This window comes from Akebia trifoliata, chromosome 2 (assembly GCF_017979445.1).
Source record: "Akebia trifoliata isolate Shusen 1 chromosome 2, ASM1797944v1, whole genome shotgun sequence".
Classification (NCBI taxonomy): Eukaryota; Viridiplantae; Streptophyta; class Magnoliopsida; order Ranunculales; family Lardizabalaceae; genus Akebia; species Akebia trifoliata.
This window is the reverse complement of record NC_141376.1, coordinates 17,968,657-17,989,300: the sequence shown is the minus strand read 5'-3', so window position 1 is coordinate 17,989,300 and position 20,644 is coordinate 17,968,657. Positions and strand designations below refer to the sequence as shown.

Sequence of the window (20,644 nt, the reverse complement as noted above, 5' to 3'; positions counted from 1 at the left end):
TTGGATGGAATGTTGATTGTTAACCAATGCATCGCTTCAAGACTAATTGATGGGAGTCACGGGATTTTATGTTAAGTCAACTTGGAAAAACAAATTATCACATTATCTAGAATTTCTCGGGTTACATGAGTTGAATTGATAGGATTAAAATTGATGATTAATTAATTAGCCCTAATTAGGCTTTAAAGGATTACATAGTGGAAAAAACTAAAAGGGACAAAAAGACTAAAAACCTAATAGAAACATAATTATTCAACAACATGTCTCAAAGGTTAGCTTTTGGTGGTAGATGGATTAGAACTTGCATCTTGTCAGTATTTATTTTCTACTTTTGTTAATAGTTATCCAGATGGCTTTTTTACAAGTGCGAGCGGGCTTAAGCAAAGGTATTGTGACTTTTGCCCATTTGTTGTTGTTACTGAAACTTTGAGTAGAATGACATCTAGGGTAGCTAAATGAATCTTGTAATGTGCTTCAGGGCAGATGAGAAGGGGGGGAGGGGAATCAATTACTCATCTGTAGTTCATTGATTAAAATATCTTCTTTGCAGGAGCAGCTCTTGATCAATTGTCCAATTTGAGAATTGCCCTATTATGTTTTGAGTCAATTTCCTAGCTTTGGGTCAATTTGGTTAAAAGCCATCTCTTATGTCAATTTAGGTATATCATGTTCTCATAGTCTCAATCCACGTTCTTTTTAGTCTTGCTCTCGCTCTTCTAGAACTTCAAACTTGCACATTTTCTTCTATTTGGGGCGGTAATGGCTTGTAGTGCCCATGACCGAACCCTCCTAATCGATTTTTCCTTAGTTTATCAGCTATTGGTGGGCTACTCCTATGTGTTCACGAGTGCTTTCATTTCTATTGTCTTTATAGTCTTTCCACTCATCCGTCTCAACATCCTCACCTCTGCTACCTTCAATCTTTAATTTCGTTTCTTGATCACCCAACCTTTAGACCAATAATACATAGTCGGTCTTGTTGCAATCTTGTAAAATGTTCCTTTTTAATTTGATTGGAATGGGTCAATCAGATAGCCCACCAGGAGTATACCTCTGTTTTAACTATCCTACTTTAGTTCTATGGGACAACATCCTTCTCAAGCTTATAGTCCTTGTGGATAATAGAACCAAGGTTATAGAAATGGCCACTTCAGGGTATTGCCATCAATTTTTATTGGCCCTTTCTCAATTGGATGTTGTTACTAAAGTTGGTAACCACATCCTCTATCTTGGTTCCACTTACTTTTAATCCATTGAACTCCAAAGCTCGAGTTTTGCAGTAACTCCCTCTTTAGTCTCATCAATTTACATTACATCATCTGCAAATAACATACATCAAGGGATGTGCTCTTGAACATGAGTAGTTTCTTCATGGAAATGATGCTACAAAGGTGTGTTCTTAATGCTCACTCTATTGAGTGATTTCTTCAAGAGGGATTTCCTAAAATGGCAAGGACATTCAACAAAGCTTTACCTTCTGGTGGAATCAGTTAATTACGGTGAAGATTATTTTTATTTTATTTTTTTATTGTAATTTGGAAGGTCATGTTAGGTAAAATCCAGATTATTGTTCAATTACAATGTAGAGGATGGTCCATCCCTAATAGATGCATGCTTAGCAACCATCATGAAGGGTGTCAAGTTGACCATATTTTACTTCATTACATATATCTGGTGAAAGATAGAACTTTTCCCTTCAAGATTATGAGACTAGATGGGTGATGCCTAAGAATTCCTACTGTTTGATTGAAGGATGGTTCTTTAAAGGGTTCTTCCCTTGTGGCTGCTTTCTTTGGAAGCTATCTCTTTTTATGATATATTGGTGCCTTGGGAAAGAGTGTAATAGTTGAATTTTCGAGGAAAAATAGGGCAACCATGGAGGCTTGATTCTTAAGCTCACCTTGCTAATATATGTCCATTACCATCCAAGACACGAGAGACTTGGTTATTAATTGGAGGGACATTAGTTTCCAATTGTAATTCTTATTTTGTTTCTCTATTGAGAATCTCTCACTGTGTACTGGTCTTCATTAGCTTGTATTTCTCACTTTTCTCTAACAGATCGTGTATCCGATCATAAAAGCAAACCATGTTCTAATACTTGCTCTTCTCTTTTCTGTTTTTCTAGCTATAAGTGTTCTGTTTCTAACTTTTATTCTCTTGTGGCTCATTATGTGATCAGGAATTCCTCCGCTCAAGCCGAGCCCGTAAGAGGTATTGGGCAAGGAGCTATGCTGGATGGAGACAATTCACTGCAGCACAGCCAGGTGCAGCTCATACTGCTCTAGCATCTTTAGAAAAAGTTGGTCGAATAAATTTTATGATCACCCAAAACGTTGACAGGTAACGGCCCCTATCCCATATCCTTTAGTAAGGAAGTCTAAAGAATCCATATTGAGTATAATGAAACTTATTCATCTGTATTTTGTTTCAGGTTGCATCATCATGCTGGCACCAACCCACTTGAACTACATGGGACTGTGTATTCTGTAATTTGTCTAGAATGCGGTTTTTCTTTCTGCCGGAATTTGTTTCAGGACCAAGTAAAGGCCCTAAATCCAAAGGTTTGCCTTCTGCTTTTTCAGTATACTGTCATTATCTATCCTTGCAGATATGATCTAAACTTCTGACGGTACCATTGTCACTTTTTATTTATTTATAAGTATGGTGCCATTGTTGCTTGCTGCATTATTTTATTATGTGAACACTGTCAAATGGTTGTCCTTGGAAAGAGTTTTGGTTGGAGCTTTCGATACCTTTGCATGGGATGGTTCAGTACGTTCCTATATTGTTTGTTGGAAAACTTTCATGGTTTATTGTGTTACTTTCCATAGAGAAAGCAGTGTATTGTAATTTTTGTTATGTGCACTACTAATTTGAAAGGATTTTTCACTCTTTCTATGATGATCTCCTCGACCTCCATTTGACTGTATTACTTCCTTTACCTTAATGAAGGCTTATACTTTTCAAGAAAAAAAATTATTATAAAAAAACTATCAAATATCAAGTCAAAGTCAAAATTTCAGTAAATGTGATTGTTGATGAACCGTGGTCAATAGTTATAGACCACTCTGCATTACTTGCATCTCTTACAATGGAGCATTAGATTCTGTCAGAAGAATGCCAATAATAGAAGTACGTGGAATAGGTAGACAAATTCCAAATATTAAAATTAGCAGCATTTATATGTTTGGAAGAATTTCACTACGATTTAAATACATTCAGAAAATGTAAATTTTACTTTTCATCTCGTTATGTATCATGTATTGGCAATCTGTCCTTAAATTCAGTTTCTTGATGTGTTAATTTTTATTGCTAAAAACCTTTTTCAAGGTTTTATCAATTGTTTGTACCTTCAGCATTCTGAAACTGAAATTGGTGAGGCCATCAATATTAAATATATATCATTCTGGGTGATTAATAAGTAACAAGGACATGCCACTTTAGGAATGTTGTGATTTTGGACACATATTGACACACAGCACACCCTGATGAACATCTTATGATGTAAGTAGTGTGACCCTTTATTTTAATGATTTTCTTTAAAAAAGAAAATTAAATTATGAAAGAGGGTTGGTGTAATCTTTCTTCCAAATACTATTTATGTTGTTAAACTAAACCATGGTTTAATAGTAGAATATATTTTTATTAAGTTATGGTATCTAGAAATGTTTTCATATACTTGTCATATACACAATTTTTTAGTGTGGAGTAGTCCCAACAGGTGATATACTAACGAAAGGCCAATTGAGATGCTTTGATCATGTGCAGGGAAGGCTGATTGCAGTCCCTGATAGAAGAAATGTACAAGTTGAAGATCCTAAAAGAGAGGAAGAACAAAAAGAAAGTGGATTGAGGTGGTGGGAGTGATAGGAACACACTTGAATTAACATAAAACATAGCCTTATAGAGATAATTGAATGGAAAGCAAGATTTGTTCAGCCTACCCTAGTACGATAAGGCTTTCATGATGATGATATTTCATTCCTTATTTTATTGTAAAAATAAAATAAAAAATTCTGAATTAAATATAGCTAAATATACATCATGTTAGACCTTGTAAATGACAGGTACCGACACATTTGTCCATCTCTTTGTTATATAGTGTTTATTTGGGATTTGCAATGGACATTTTAACTGTTCTATGATGTTTTGCAGTGGGCTACAGCAATTGAAAATTTGAACTTTGGAAACCCTGGGTCAGATAAGAGCTTTGGCATGAACCAAAGGCCTGATGGTGATGTTCAGATTGATGAGAAATTTTGGGAGGAGGATTTCCATATCCCTACCTGCCAAAAGTGCAATGGAGTGCTGAAACCTGATGTAAGATTTTCTTCCTACTAAAATGAGATTTACATTTTATGAGAACCACAATCAAATCAGTGCTTTTTATTGGTAATAATTCTTTTTTTTTTTCTCTAATGTACTTTAGGTAGGTCTCTTAAACCCATTTTTGTTATTTTTGCATTTAATTTGTGGATGGTGAAAGTAGATAGATGTGGAACAGTTCACAGTTCACGGGCATCGGTCCCAGCTGAAAGCTTAAAACAAGTTCGCTGCACATCAGATACAAACTGGGGTCTCTGAAGTGATTAACACTTCATTATTCAATGTTAAATATGATGTTTGCTAAATTAATTTAATCCTTTCCAGATACAGCGTTTATATCACGCAACAACAGCAAGAATCAGAGAGTGATAGAGTGTTGATGTTTGTAGAAGTTTATGAATGACCCGGAAAACTGAGAGAATATTTCAGCACACACAAGTGGTGTTATTCTATTATACAATCCAGCAACAAATCTTGTATTGTTAAGTCTGGCATGCCATGGTATGAACGAGGCCCCAAATGTATATTACAATGTCATGAGTTACATAGTGTTGCTTGTAGAAAGTAGCAAGCATTTTAACCTGAAGTATTTCCATGCGAAGCATGCTTATCTCTGTAGGATGCTCTCAATACAAGAAACTGGCATATGAGCTTCCTATGGGAGTACTAAAGAGCAGTGGTTTACTTCTATTTACTGTTTCTTTCATGTATTTTATATATGATATATAATCTTTTTAGTTGTCAGATTGGTTCTTTTCATTACTAGATATGAGGTTTGGTTAGTTATTATATTATTCACCCTTGCAACTTGTGTATATTTTTGCCATGTCAACCAGTGAATGCTCCTGAATTTCTTTCATCAATAGTTTTGTCGTGAGAAATTGTGAGCGATGATGATTGCAAAAAAGAGAGAAAAAAATGAAAAAGAAACAAAAGAACGGTATGTGGGAATGAAGTGTTGAGGTGCTCTTATTTTGTTGTTTGTGTTTAGGTTGTCTTCTTTGGCGATAATGTCCGCAAGGATAGAGCTGATAAAGCAATGGAAGCTGCAAAAGGATGTGATGCTTTGCTAGTCTTGGGTTCCTCACTAATGACCATGTCTGCTTTCCGACTTGTGAGGTACAAATAGTCTGTACATTTTTTCCATGTTAAAAATAAGCCCGAGATATGGAAGTTTCCATGTTATTTAGAAAATTGAACTATGGAAACTGGGATCATCATGCAATGGAATTGTTTTTTTAATTACTTGAATATGAAAAATATATATATAATTTCACCTCCTCTTGTTTTGGTAAGGCCTCTGATTTACTTGGCCTTGGTTATAGTCTGATGGAAATAGTATTCATAATGAAGCTAAGGAACGCAATTGGCCAATTTGCCAAAGAATACTCATCATAAGATATGAATTCCATTAGCAAGAATAAATATTTGGGCATATGGTTGTGTAATTCCCTTTGATGACTCTGACACAAGTGGAGGCTCAGCTATTGTAGCACTAATGTCCCCCTATTTGGGGGCATTTCTTCATCATTGTTTCCCAACTGACACCCCTTGTGTATCATCCTCCATGCATGAAATTTCTGATTTGATTACTGGGTACCATGTATTGGAAATATTAGAATAGTTAGTTCTAGTTTTACTAATATTAGTTTATTTCTTCTTATTTCTTTATTTATTTCTTTGTAAGGGCATTTATGACTAATCCTTCATTATTGATTATATATATGCCAAGCTCTAATTATAGAGCAAGGTTTTTCTTTTCTCTTCTAAAACTCTTCTTGGTATTAGAGCCTCCATCTTCGTTTCTTCTCTTATTAAAAAAAAAAAAAATTTCTATGATCAAACCTGCGATCAGGTTTTTTGCTCTAAACAACCTGCGATCAGGTTGTATGGCTTGAATCAAGTCTGTGATCCTAACTTTAGGTCATTAGCAAACCTGCGATCAGGTTTTACGACCTACAACAGCCTGCGATCAGGTTGTATGGCCTGAATCACGTCTGCAACCATACCTCTAGGTCCTTAGCAAACTTGCGATCAAGTTTTATGCCTTGCAACATCCTGCGATCAGGTCGTATGCTCCAAATCCAATCTGCGATCACATCTACAGGACATTAGGAAACTTGCGATCATGTTTTATGCCCTAAAAACTTCCTGCGATCAGATTATATGATCATAAACAAGCCTGCGGCGCCAGCAGACAAAGATTGCAGCCTTGCAATCTGTTTATATGCTCTATTCAAGCCCTGCGATCAAACATTCAGGCTGCAAACAGTCATTCGATCAGTCTCCAGACCCTAAACAACCCTTGGGATTAGCCCACTAGACCTTAACTGCCCTTACGATCAGTTCTACAATAGCTCTAAGGTTGTACGAAGATATTATTTTGTGGCTTTCTTTGATAGCAACAAGGAGCATTTATTTTTTTCTTTGAACTTCATAGTTGCAATGACAACGCCTCACGAGACTAAGGATTCTACCACAACTCTTGGGGCAAATTTCTTAGTCCAGCGTATAACCAATGCACCATTAGATGGTCTTAACTTTCAGTCCTGGTCTAGGTCTATACGCCTCTATTTGGGTAGTAGAGGCAAATCTGGTTGGTTGTCAGGTGTTATTTCTAAGCCATCATTCACTGATCCAAAATTTGAACAATGGAAAATTGATAACTGCACCATTATTGGATGGTTATATAATTCCATGGAGCAACGCATCTACACTATGTTTATGTATCATGAGACCGTCTCTTCTTTGTGGACAACTTTCACTCAAACATATGCACATGCTCGTAATGACTCCCGAATTTATGAACTTTACTGGGATATTGCTCAGGCTACACAGGGAAATCAGAGTATTGCTGATTACTTTGGATTCCTTCAGTCTCGATAGGAGGAACTCTCGCACTATGAGTCTATGGCTGAGTTGTCTGTTGAGGCAGCTGAGTATGTAGTCAAGAGAATTGCTCGTCATCGGACATATCAGTTCCTCATGGGTCTACGCCCTTAGTTTGAAGCACTGTGGATTCAAATTCTTAATACCACGCCTTTACCGTCCTTATTTGAGACATTTGCGACCATTGATAGCGATGAGCATCGTCACCGTGTCGTTCCCTCTTAGATTCAGTCTCCTGCCATTATCTCTGCTTTAGATACAGATCAGATGGCTCTCGCGATCAATTCGAGTTTCTCTAACTCCCGTACTCAAGTATTTGGGAATCGAGGTCGTGGAAGCCATGGACGTGGTAAAGGTAATGGTCTTACGTATAGCCACTGTGGGAAGACTGGACATGAGAAGGCCCGTTGTTTTCAACTCTATCCCCACCTGTTGAGATCTTCTGGTGGACAGCCCCGTGCTGCTGTTGTGGAATCTATTTCTGTTGAACCTGCGTCCCTTGGAACTATTGATTTGCAACACCTACAGACACAGATTACAACTATTGTACGGGATCAGCTCCAAGCTCAGACTCCCTCATCCTCAACAGTCGCATCTGTTACCATACCTCCAGGTAACTCTTCTGCATTTCATGCCTCTCAGTCTGGCTCTGCTCCTCTGACTTGGGTAATTGATTCTGGTACCTCTGATCACATGACCGGTGAATCTAATAATTTTATTTCTCCCATTTTTCCTACTATTCATAAGGAGGTTCGTCTTGCTGATGGGTCTCTTACCCCTATTCACAGCAAGGGTACTATCTCCTTGACCCTTGACTTTTCACTTGATTCTGTTCTCCATGTTCCTAACCTATCTCTTAACCTTATGTCTGTGAGTAGTATAACAAAATATCTAAATTGTTCTGTAACATTTTTTCCTACCTACTATGTCTTTCAGGACCTGACTTCGAGGAGGATTTTTGGCAAGGGGCATGAGAGGGATGGGTTGTACCTGTTTGGCGTTCCACCCACTGTTGCTCCAGTTTCCGTCCTCCCACTCATCGGAAATCATACTTTTTCTTCCCAGACTTTAGACTTATGGCATGCTCGCTTAGGACATGCTAATTTTCAGCACTTATGTTCATTATTTCCTGCTTTAAAAACTTCTTGTAATGGACACAAATTTTAGTGCTCTGTATGTGAGCTTTCTAAACACACACGTACATCTTATATTCCTCGCATGCATCGTTTTAATGTTATTTTTGACTTAGTACATTCTGATGTTTGGGGGCCTTCTCCTATTGTGACTTTTAATGGTCATAGATATTATGTTACATTTATTGATGACTATTCTCGTTGTACTTAGATTTATTTAATGCATTCTCGTCTTGAGGTGCTCCCTATTGTTGCTAATTTTCTAAAAATGATTCAGACTCAGTACAACATAACTGTCAAATCTCTTAGGACTGATAATGGAGGAGAATATATTTCTGATGGGCTTCGGTCCCATCTCTATACACATGGTATGCTTCATCAGTTAACTTGCCCATACACCCCTGAGCAAAACGAGGTGGCGGAACGTAAGAACCGCCACCTCATGAACATTGTCCGTTGTCTTCTACGAGGGATTTATTCCCAAGTCCTATTGGAATATGGCTGTTCTTACTGCTGCTTTTTTAATAACCCGTGTTCCTAGCCGTACCTTAGGGGGACGGGTGCCTTTTCATGTTCTTCATCCTAATAACACTCTCTTTCCCATTACACCGAGAGTTTTTGGGTGTACTTGCTTTGTTCAGGATAGAATTCCCCATCGCACCAAACTCGATGACAAAACCCATCGTTGTGTTTTCTTGGGTTACTCATCTATGTCAAAGGGGTATCGGTGTTATAATCCACTCACCCATCGTCTTATTCATTCCCTGGATGTCACATTTTTTGAAAATGTTCATTTTTTTCCTGTTTCATCTTCTTTGCAAGACTATTTTCCTTTGCAGGACTCTATAGTACTACCATCACCGGTGTTCTCCCCATCTTCTTTTTCATCGCCGCTGCAAGTTTACTCTCGGTGCCCTCCCCCTTCTCAACCTTTGCCACCATCTTCTTCGGACTCAAGTATACCACCTTCTACATTTACTCCTGTTCCTTCTATTTCTGACTCTCACTTACCTATTGCACTTCGCAAAGGTAAGCGAGGGTGTGTTACTAATCACCCTGTTGTCCAGTTTGTTTCCTATCAGGGTCTCTCTCCTTCCTATCGAGCCTATCTTGCCGTCACAGACTCTATTCGAATTCCTCGGTCTGTATCTGAGACTTTATGTGATCCTAAATGGACTAAAGCTATGACTACTGAGATGGATGCATTGCAGAAGAATCATACCTGGGAACTTGTTTCTCTTCCCTCTGGGGTGCGGACTACTGGCTGTAAATGGGTTTTCACCGTCAAGTATCTTGCAGACGGTACTATTGATCGCAACAAGGCCCGCCTCGTTGCTAAGGGATTTATACAGACTCCAGGACAGGACTTTGGTGCCACATTTGCCCCTGTAGCCAAATTTACTACTGTTCGTCTTCTTATCTCTTTAACGGCATGTCATTCATGGCCCTTTCATCAACTTGATGTGAAGAATGCCTTTCTAAACAGTGATTTGACAGAAATCATTTATATGGATCCCCCTCTTGGGTTTCATCTTCAGGAGGAGTATTTTGGGAAAGTATGTCGTCTTCTAAAATCTCTGTATGGCCTAAAGCAGTCTACGCGAGCTTGGTTCCAGTACTTCTCTGAGGTCATTCTATCTATGGGTTTTTCTAGATGCCACTCTGACCATACTTGCTTTATTCGACGAGGAGTAGGTCGCAATACAATGGTCTTGGTTTATGTGGATGATATTATAGTAACTGAAAATGATGTACAATGGATTAACAGGGTTAAGAGGCAATTGGGTAATGTTTTTAAGGTCAAGGACTTAGGTCCCCTCAAGTACTTTTTGGGGATAGAAGTGGCCCGTTCACGTCGTGATATTTCGTTATCTCAATGCAAATACACATTGGATCTTCTTCAGGACATTGGTATGCTTGGTTGTCGTCCTGTCTCTTCTCCAATGGATCAGAATCATCGTCTTCATGCTGAATCTGGGGAGCTTCTATCTAATCCTTCATCTTACCAAAGACTCATGGGCCGTTTGATTTATCTGACTAACACTAGACCGGACCTTTGCAGTCAGTGTAGTCAGTCAGTTTATGCATACTCCGCGTATCTCTCATCTTGACGCTGTGTATCGTATCCTTCGCTACTTGAAGTCTCGTCCTGGTCTCGGTTTATTTTATTCGTCTACTGCTCAGCCATATTTGTCCTGTTTTGCTGATGCTGATTATGCGGGTTCTATTACAGACAGGAGATCTACATCTGGTTTCTGTACTTTCTATGGTGGTAATCTTATTTCGTGGAAAAGTAAGAAACAAAGTGTGGTTTCTCGTTCGTCTGCTGAAGTCGAGTATCGTGCTATGGCTCTTGACACATGTGAGCTTCTTTGGCTTAGATCTTTGCTGACAGAGTTGGGATTCCCTATTGCGGGTTCCTCCTCGCTATTCTGTGACAACAAGTCTACTATCATGCTTGCATCTGACTCAGTCCTTCACGAAAGAACTAAGCACATTGAGGTTGATGTTCACTTTCTCAGGGAGAAAGTTCGATCTGGTGCACTTGAGATAGTCTTTGTTCTTTTTTCAGATCAACTGGCCGATATGCTTACAAAGTCTGTGGGACCCTTTGCCATTAACTCTCATCTCGCCAAACTGGGTCTAGTTGATATATTTGCCCTAGCTTGAGGGGGAGTATTGGAAATATTAGAATAGTTAGTTCTAGTTTTACTAATATTAGTTTATTTCTTCTTATTTTTTTATTTATTTCTTTGTAAGGGCATTTATGACTAATCCTTCATTATTGATTATATATATGCCAAGCTCTAATTATGGAGCAAGGTTTTTCTTTTCTCTTCTAAAAATCTTCTCCATGAACATTTTATGAAACTCTATGGCCCTTGAAAACAAAGAGTACTATCCTACTTTCGCGTGATTCACAATGGTGAAGGAATCTACTCTAGTGTTCAAACAATAGAAAGGCTATTTCTTGTTTAGTTTAGAGGGATGCACTGGGATGTAGATTATTTATCTTGTGATGGCACATTTTTTTTATTTGATAAAATAAAGGTGACCTTGAATAGATAGTATCCTACTTCCATGTGATTCACAGGGATGAAGGAATCAACTTCTTTATTGTTCGGACCTATGTTACCTGGTTCGTTGGTTCGCTTGGTTCAAATCCAGGTTTGCTGTTCATGGTTCTCCACTCTTAAACAAACCTGGTTCTTAGAGGTTAGGTCATAGAGGATATTTGAAGTCATTTATTTTAATAGCATAGAAGAAAACTCAGGTCAAGGGACACCTCATCAGTTTGAAAACAGGGGTATATCTCTAATATTGACCAAATCTTGGGATTTCTAAAATGAGGGTTATCTCTAACATTTACAAAACTGTGGGGGCATCTCTAAAATTCACCAAAACATGGGGGTTCGTCAGATTCATTGATGTTGACGAACCCACTATGAACCAAACCTCAAATTGGTTTGATTTGTAGTAGTTCACAGTTTGGTACTATATTAGCGAACTCGGTAACAAAGCTTCAGACGACAGAAATTCTATTTCTTTTATAGTCCAGAGGAATGCACTGGGATGTGGATTATTTGTCTTGTGCCAGGCACATTTTTTTATTCAATAAAAAGGTGCGTTTTTTGTGCAAGATTATTTGTCGAACTTGGTTTTTCTTCATGTTAAAAATAATCTGGGGTGAGTTATCATTGCAGCCAAATGTGCCCATAGGAGCATAAGATGACTCGCCATAAGGCCATGGTGATATTGATGACAGTAATTGATGGTTGGCTGGTTGATATGTGCATGGTTACTCCACAATATATTCCCATATCTGACCATGTGGACCTATGTATAGACTATAGAGAACTATTTAAGCACAAATTCATATGTACCCACTTGTACAAGCAAGATGAGTTTGAGATTTAATTATATGCATAAAGCTGAAGCTTATTTTGCTATTTCATTTACCATGTGAGCTTTCATCATAGTTATTCAAATTCAATAATTAAAATAGATGGTTTTAATTAAGATGACTAGCTCTGCCCTGTTCTATTATTGTCATTTGCTGAAAAAACTCATCATACTGAATTTCTTTTCAAATTGAATTCCACAGAGCTGCTTATGAGGCAAATGCTGCCATTGCAATTGTGAATATCGGTGTAACTCGGGCTGATGACTTTGTGCCCTTGAAAATCAATGCTCGATGTGGGGAGGTATAATCCTGTAAAATCAAACTTAATGGACAATACTAGGCATAGTTGTGTGAGCTTCATCTTATTTTCAAGTGCCTATATTTGCTTTTCCAGGCTCTACCTAGGTTGCTTGACATTGGATGCCTCACTGTACCCACTCTGCAATGAGTCCTAAAAGAAATATCGTAAGAGGTGAGTTAATGAAATATTATTTCTCATAAAATTTTATGATTTTACCATGACCTGCTAAGTAGTGTTTAGTTTAAAGTTATTAGAGGTGATGTTCAAACTGTTGTGCTGCCTCATTGTCCATTTTTAGATGCACACACATAGCCCAAGGTTTTTATTCAATGTTATCAAATAGCATTTGCGACCCGCGTATGGCATATGTGGTAGCATATTGCACAAACTATTTTTTTAATCTAAAAAAAAATTAAAATAAGAAAAAAAAAGTTTTAAAAGGTCCGAAAAATATTAGAAAATTAAAACAAACCTAAAACAATACATTGGATACCTTTCATTTTCAAAATTGATTATGTTTAGTCATTTAGTAACAAAAACAAAAGAAGTCAAAATAGTCAGTAATGTATAAACTTTTCCATTATACAAATGTGGCTCTACTTCAATTATTAAGTTCTAGTTTGGAAACTTAAAATGGACTCCACCTTAAGACTTTACTCACAGGATTATATGATCTTATGGTAGAATGCATAAACTCAATATTTTGAAAAATAAGATTTAAAGAGAATATATGTGAGTGAAAGAGTACTAGAAATAGCTTAGAATGATGCAAGAGTAGGGTATTTTTAGGAGAAGATAGATTAAAAAAAGTTAAAAGTTAATGCTCCAATAATCAAAATTTTAACCACTGGAGTAATATGCCATCACATACTGCATGTGCCATTGCATACTTTTGTTTGGAATGGCATAATTTTTTAGAATCACTAAATCACATATGCCATGGCTAATATGCAATTTACTGATAAAAATTAACATATGTGATTGCATTTGACAACATTATTTATATTATAATCAACATTCATCTATATTATAATGAAAGAATACCGAGTACTTCCAGCCTAGATAAACATCACTATCATCGATTTCTCTCTTGATTTCAGCTAGGCTTGTTTCAGTCAGGCAAGGGAATCATTCGTCTTGGCCTTCTCAACAAACAAAGACTTCACTTTCCAAAGAGCAATGGCGTCACTAGGAATGGAAAAAATCGTAAGGAAATCCTTGGACCTGCTTCAAGACTTCATGTTTCCCATATTTTTATTTATGTTATCAATTGATGGTTATTTCTTGTATTACGGGCTCATGTTGTTTGTATATGATCGTAATAATTAGTGAAATGTTTAATCAATTAATCTATGTATCTATCATCATCAAAGCCTTCTCAACATTTTGGGTCGGCTGAATGAATCTTGTCCTCAGCACAATTCATTGTGAAGCCATGTCTCTTGTTAATCTGGTATGTTTTGAAGTGGCAGTTAGTTGGACTTGGACTTGGTTACAGGAATTTAGTCTAGGAGTTGTGTAAGCCCTATCATTTGGCATGCCAAATCAGAGTTGGAGTTGATAGATTTACACATGTTAATTTAACCGAAAAAACAACATTATCGGTGATTTGTAAAGACTAAATTTGATCATTTTTCATGCAGTGATATGATATCTAGCCATTGTATTGGAATGTAATTACTTTTTTTCCAAGTGTGTTGGTTTTTTGTTTTTTTGGTCGATGGGAATTTACTAAATGGCCCATCTGATTGATTTTCTTTTTGAATTATGCATTGATCTATCGTCCCATCCTACATGGGCCACAATGAATTTAGTTACATCTACATGTCATTTGCATTTGATTTGGTTTGTGAGAGAGGAAGAAGGGAAAGATTTGATTAAAAATAGAATCATTAGCACTATAAACAAGGATCACATTGTATTCAAACATTACACTTTTAAACAAAAGAGTGTCAAAGAGAACAATCTTTGTTCTAATAGAATTCATGTGTCATGTACATAAAAACCAAACAAAACTTTCATCTGTGAAAAAAGATTCCAACTTTTTGAAGATGGAAACCAAATGATCTTCAGACAGGTAAAAATCATGAAAATAACTTATCAAGAAGATTTGGTCTTGAAAATAAAGAAATAATAGCAAAACACATGAAAATTGATAAAAGATGTCCCTAATGCAAATCTCTCTTTTTTTTTCTTTTTTTTTTTTTTCATATTCTTCAAAAGAGGTTGGAAATAATCAATATAAAACTCTAGAATTGCCTTCCCTCATTTGAAATATCCAGCTAGATGATTCAACGTGACACAAACTTAGTGAATACTCAACACCATTTGATTCATCATTGATTAGATTGTTAGATTTATCAATTTAGAGCTTTATCATCTCTGCTTCAAGTTCAAAATGACCAATGTAGCAAACTTTGTTAACATAAAAAATCTTGTAAGCTATGATTTGAACTGAGAATCTATTATTTATCCTAAATAATAGGGAAACTAATTAAAGCAAGAAAGAAAATGGAAAACATGTAAGAAACCCTGACTTGAGTAATTTTCTTCATTCAATCCATAAGGAGAGAACTTTTGATGCTTATAGCTCAATTTGAAATGGGGTTTCTAAGCTAAGCTGTTTATGGTTGCTACTTAACTGCAAAAATATTTCTGAATAGATCTTCTTTAGAGCAAATAACTGTGTCAATCCCTGCATAGGTGGGCACTCAGCCACTTGGCGGATCTTTCCGTCAGTCCCTTCTAAGGATCTTGTACACCGTTCCTTCGAAATATCCCCCAACATTATCATAAAAGTGAGTTTATTCATAAGATTCCTCTTTCAGAATTAAAAGCATGGCAACTTCAGCTGGATAACAGATTAACTACAGCAAAGAGAGGGTTCAATATATATTAAAATGAAGAAATGAATGAGGTTATTTGTTACAATTGAATGGGGTATTGTTGGGTGCAAGATGAGGTCTCCCCACCCTTGTCTACGAAAGCATTGCTGAAGGCACCATTTATTCAATAATTTATCATTCATTCCTCAGTAATCCCAAATGCCAATGGCTTGTTAAGCGCTTATTATCAATCAGGAAAGAGCCACCACAGCAGCTAAACAATGTCCATCCAACAATAAGCACTCAGCACTGCTACTCATTGTATAGAAGCACAACCTGAAATGAGACACATAGAAGCAAAGGCAGGTACACGCAAATAGAAGGAGATACAGAACAACAAAGATATCATCCATAGATTAACAAATGAATGAAGTCATGTTGAAGAATTCCTGTGAATTGATGACCTTTCAGAAAGGAAATGAGTTATAGGAAAAAAGGGCCAAATAATCCCAGATCTAATCCATGTTTTAGTGCAAGACCAATTTGGTCGCACGATGCACCCCGGGACTATGAAAAAAATTGCATCTTCGTTGAATTAGGGGCAATGATCCAGAAATGTTGTCTATGCAATCCTATTAAAGGAGGAATGCAGCAAGCGCTTGGAAAATGGATTTTGAGATTCCCCATTTCTCTGATGTATGACAATCATCTTCACCTGAACTTGAAACGTGCACTTGATCTCCATGCCTTCGCTAAAGAAAATAATAACACAAAAATTATTAGAAAATTAGGATCTTATTTACAGTTGGGAAATTCTCATAGAAATCAATTCAGTTTAATGTTTTGTACAAATGGTCATGCATTGCCCTGAAGAACTCGTGAGAGTGTTAATGGCAATACGTATAATTGGTTTTGCCAAGTAAAATGACAACGTCACTCAGACACCCTTTTAATTAAGCGAAGAGTGTGCCTGACATACCAGTGCCAGTGCTTGTATCACATTGTGCATGTTTCAAGAACCTATGTCTAGTCTTACATGTGCCGTGCTCGTGCCTGTGCCAGTGCCAATGCTTGTGCCACATTGTTCATGCCTCCAAGCACCTAAGTTTAATCTCACCTGTGCAGCCTTACTGAGAGGCCCCCAACATTCTATACGGTTATACTTCTTCGAACTAGAATGGAAGCACACCCAAACCAAAGCCTCCTTAAGCTCCGGATGCGCTTTGAATAAGATTGATTCTCCATGTAACACAGCTTTAAGAACCTAAGAATGAATCACAATAACTGTGAGAGCAATGATCTTCCATATCATCATCGTGACTGTCATTTCCACACAAGATAGCAGTAATTCAAAAAGAATGGAGTACCTCATCACCCAATATTCAAGGTTAAATTTTTTAATGATCTATTGATTCTACTGATGATGATGACGTGTGCAAAGATGTTAGAATGGAAACATTAGACGATGAAGATAAGATCGATAGTTCTTGTAGGTTGTTGTGGTAGAAGATTAGCTCACCAATGGTAACTCCTTGGTGAAGATATGGTATCTAAACTCTGCTGCTAGGTCTGGCAAGACATGGGGACCGCTCACATGGCAATGGACATGCAGACACATCTCCTCCTTCACCTTCTTCCATTCAGCCACCACATCATCCCTACTATACCACCCTTTCAACTGCAACAACAAGCGTATATGTAATGCAAATAACCAATACAAGCACCCAAGCTTTCCTAACTGGAAAATATGGTTTAATCCCAATACCATCATCAATCAAAACCATTCGATCAGAGGTTTCCATCTAGTATATGGCATTTAAAATGTGTTGCATTAGAGTCATTTTTTATACACTTTTTTTTTTATAAGCAAGTGGGTTAGTGGTTAGCAATTAGTAGTCGAATACGGGTTCTGAGCCCAAGTTTTGGTATCAACACGCACAGACTTTAAAAGACTTTTTAAACACTTTTTTTTCCATAAGCAAAACGGCATAGTGGTTAGAATTAGTTGGTGAAGGCAGGCTCTAAGCCCAAGTGGTGGTATCCACACTCATAAACTTTAAACAAATTAGCAAGCTAGCACTTGCAAAGTAACCTTATTATACACTTCTTTTATGAGAAGGTGGGTTAGTGGTTAGTTATTAGTTGATGATGGAAGGCTCTAAGCCCAGGTTGTGGTATCATCATTCACAGACTTTAACCAACTTAGAAGATCGACAACTTCAAGGTCGGCTTATATACACTTTTTTTTACAAGCAAGGAGGCTAGTGGTTAGTAATTAGTACGTGAAGGTGGGCTCTGAACCCAGGTCATGGTATCAACACTCAAACATCAAACAACTTAACAAGCTAGCACCTTCAAAGTTGCCTTATATACTCTTTCCTCCCCCAACACACACACAAAAAAAAGCAAGCGGGTTAGTGGTTGGTAATTAGTCGGTGAGGATGGGTTATGAGCCCAATTTGTTGCATCAACACTCACAAACATTAACCAACTTAACAAGTTGGTACCTTGAGAATCGCCTTATATACTAAAAAGTAGATAATAAAAACACAAACCTGATCATGGTTGATGGTGTTGGAGATGGCCAAGGTTAGGTTAGCTGTGAGATCGCAATGAGATAGGGTGTAGGTTCTTGGGATAATTCCAGTGTACTTTTCCATTTCATCTCCCATGAAAACCACCTTCAGCTTTGCAGCTTCAAATCTTGCTGGAGGCCCCAAAAGGCTAGCAGCCTAAAAATAAACATATATCAGCACAGAGGTCCAACTTGGTAGTTCTCAACAAAGTTCTAAGAACTGTATTTGGGAATCAAAATAGTATCTCAGCCAAGTCTGGTTTGAACCAACCAATCAGATATTATTTGGTTGATTTAAATCCTCTCAAACTAGTTCAACAGATTTGGATTAATTGAAAAGAGAAAAAAAAAACTGGAACCTGAAAAAACTGGTTGACTCGGTTGAAAACTAAAAAAAATTGATTGAGATTTTCAAAAATAAAAATGGGCTGATTTTTTAAATAAGTTTTGGCAGAAGTAACGAGGATCCCTGATTCACATAGGCAAACTTTCTCAATGCTTTCTGAGTCCATTGCAACTCGCTTGAGTCAACTAGGACTGAACAGAGTTTGAAACCATGGTTCTTGAGAGCTCATATCCTTGCTAAGTTCTAACATCTACCCAATGAGGAGAACAAGTTATTCTCTAAGGGCTAAAATTTCAGATGGATTAAACAGCATTACCAATGGGCATGGGCATGCGATGCAAGTCATGTTCCAATGTGAGTAAACTATAAGGGGATGTGGCGTGGGGACACCGGGATAGTCCTAAGTTTGATAAAAACAGGGAGTATTATTAATTAAGAGAGTTTCTATTGCCGTGCCAACTTTCGCTAATGCCACCCCAAGATGTGTGCTAATTCTTTGGTGATTTACATATGAATTGGAGTGGCATTAGCAAAAGTTGGCATGGCAATAGAATCTCTCTAAATTATTATTTTTATTTTTTTATATTTATATCAATGAGGGTGCATTGTAGAAAATACCCTTATCAGACACAAAGTTCTGACTTAGGCTGCAAGATTGAGAAACCTATCTGATCATATTCACAGTAGTAATGGAGCACATATGTGGTACTACCATTTGATTATGAAAGAATGAAAATCAAATGTAGCCCATTGGCAAACTCTAAATGGCTGGTCTGGCTGCAACATTAACTTTATTTGAATTGAAAATACACTTATACCTCAAAAACCCACAGAAAGAGATCTATTCTTGAGTATGCTAAAAACATGATTTACATCACAATCCACTAGTTGAATGGAGTTCAGTAGGCAACCAAACACCACTTAAGTTAACAATGCATTATAATTACAAGTTCAACATTGCAGCCTAAAATTTAGCATTGATCACTTATTTACTACTTTTTTCTATTGAGGGAAAAAAAAATTGATTTATAGAGAGCTAGACTAGATAACATAAAGGATAAGATTGATTGACTACCTGAAAAACAAGGGGGTTGTAGGAAGATCTTCTGTCTGAGAAAGAAGAAACCAAAAGTGCTTTGGGTCTCCTTTTTGAAGAAGAGGAGAGCTTGTTGTGGATGAAGAAATCCCTCTTGGGTGAAGAAGAATTACAAGCCATGGAAACATAACAAACCCCTTCTTCTCTTCATCTTTCACATTTCTCTACTAATGCTCTCTCTTCCTTCCATCTCCCCATTGTGTGTGTCTGTGTTCTAGAGAGACAGAGAGAGAAATAGTGTTGATGGAGTTGTGGATTTTTGACAATTTTGAGTTTCACTCTTTGATTTTGTGGACTCAATTCTCAGACCAAACATCTATGTAGACGTCTTCACACCACATGTTTGTGTGAGGTCCCCTTCGCCTTTTGTTCTTTATTTGTTGAGTTGTTGAGAACTCAGAGAGATGAAGCTTGTAACACGTCATTACTTTTTCTTTTTCTTTTGGATGATTTTGAGGATAAAGTGATCAGAACTTTTGATGACGTGGCGTTACACCTATCATCAAGGTTCTTGGGGACTATTACAGTACATCATACAACACAAAGTTCATCAATCAATTAGGATTTGAATCGGGATCATAGTTAATAAATTTGCGATTGATTCACGAATCAGACGTATAATAATCTTCCCGATCAAAATTGCCGTTGGTTTTAGAAATTTAAATTAATTCGCGGATCTTTGAATTTTAACGACTAGATCGTGATTAGTACGTATATTTCGTAAGTATTTTAATAAAATACTTTGTATTTTTCTGTGATCAGTTCTTAACGTCTCTCTGTCTTTCTTAAAACCTCAAGAGAAGAGAAAAAAAAAATCCTAAGTTGAAAATCGTCTCCACTTGCCCACCGTAGAGTTTACTTGTCGACCGTTCGTCATCCAGTGCAATTTTTGTCGTCAGATTGTCAGTGACAAAGAATATCCTCAGTCCTCCATTGCTCCATGCACCCTCACAATCTCTACAAGTAATTCCCCTCCACCCCTTCTCCCCCTCCCCCTCGCCCCCTCTCTCTCTGAAATTTGTTACTCTACTCTGCCTTTGTCTATAATTATTAGATGGATTAAAACTAAATCATTAATTGCGAATATATATTTTATTGGATGTATATAATTATGGATTGTTTACTTATTTACTTAAGATATTTTTAATTTAAATATTGATAATTTGATTAGTAGATTAGAATTCTTAAATCATATCATATATTATATATATCCAAAATTTTGAAAGTTTTAAAAATTGTTGAATCC

At 37.0% G+C, this 20,644-nt stretch overlaps 2 protein-coding genes across 6 annotated transcripts in view; one reads left to right on the top strand and one right to left on the bottom strand.

Moving 5' to 3' along the window:
• Positions 1 to 14,248, top strand: part of SRT2 (sirtuin 2) — a 28,172-nt gene extending 13,924 nt beyond the window's left edge. For 2 of the 4 annotated variants that reach the window (XM_086431927.1, XM_086431924.1), the window contains exons 6-12: positions 2,183 to 2,343; positions 2,435 to 2,564; positions 4,159 to 4,323; positions 5,321 to 5,448; positions 12,457 to 12,556; positions 12,650 to 12,727; positions 13,657 to 14,248. In XM_086431927.1, the coding sequence (XP_086288053.1) occupies positions 2,183 to 2,343; positions 2,435 to 2,564; positions 4,159 to 4,323; positions 5,321 to 5,448; positions 12,457 to 12,556; positions 12,650 to 12,703 (738 nt within the window). In that variant the 3' untranslated portion in view covers positions 12,704 to 12,727; positions 13,657 to 14,248. The remainder of the gene's footprint in view (positions 1 to 2,182; positions 2,344 to 2,434; positions 2,565 to 4,158; positions 4,324 to 5,320; positions 5,449 to 12,456; positions 12,557 to 12,649; positions 12,728 to 13,656) is intronic. The other 2 variants (XM_086431926.1, XM_086431925.1) reach the window with 2 other exon arrangements.
• Positions 14,249 to 15,419: 1,171 nt separating this feature from the next.
• On the bottom strand, positions 15,420 to 19,763 carry LOC147409846 (STAY-GREEN-like protein). 2 transcript variants are annotated; one of them, XM_086431929.1, is made up of 5 exons: positions 19,378 to 19,763; positions 17,937 to 18,113; positions 16,901 to 17,059; positions 16,499 to 16,645; positions 15,420 to 16,128 (listed from the first exon to the last, which is right to left on the bottom strand). In XM_086431929.1, the coding sequence occupies exons 1-5, from the start codon at positions 19,516 to 19,518 to the stop codon at positions 16,093 to 16,095; spliced, it is 660 nt and encodes a 219-aa protein (XP_086288055.1). In that variant the 5' UTR covers positions 19,519 to 19,763; the 3' UTR covers positions 15,420 to 16,092. The 2 variants fall into 2 exon arrangements, with proteins under 2 accessions (XP_086288055.1, XP_086288054.1); XM_086431928.1 differs by having other exon boundaries at positions 15,420 to 16,133; positions 19,378 to 19,760.
• Between the last annotated feature and the right edge of the window lie 881 nt (positions 19,764 to 20,644).

What these genes read in the sequence shown, in the direction of transcription:
- LOC147409846 (XM_086431928.1), bottom strand. Translation starts at nt 19,518, where the DNA reads ATGGCTTGTAATTCTTCTTCACCCAAGAGGGATTTCTTCATCCACAAC. An exon ending in TCACCAAGGAGTTACCATTG is followed by an intron (nt 16,646 to 16,900) that starts GTGAGCTAATCT and finishes ATTCATTCTTAG; the next exon opens with GTTCTTAAAGCTGTGTTACA. An exon ending in CTCTCAGTAAGGCTGCACAG is followed by an intron (nt 16,134 to 16,498) that starts GTGAGATTAAAC and finishes TATTTTCTTTAG; the next exon opens with CGAAGGCATGGAGATCAAGT.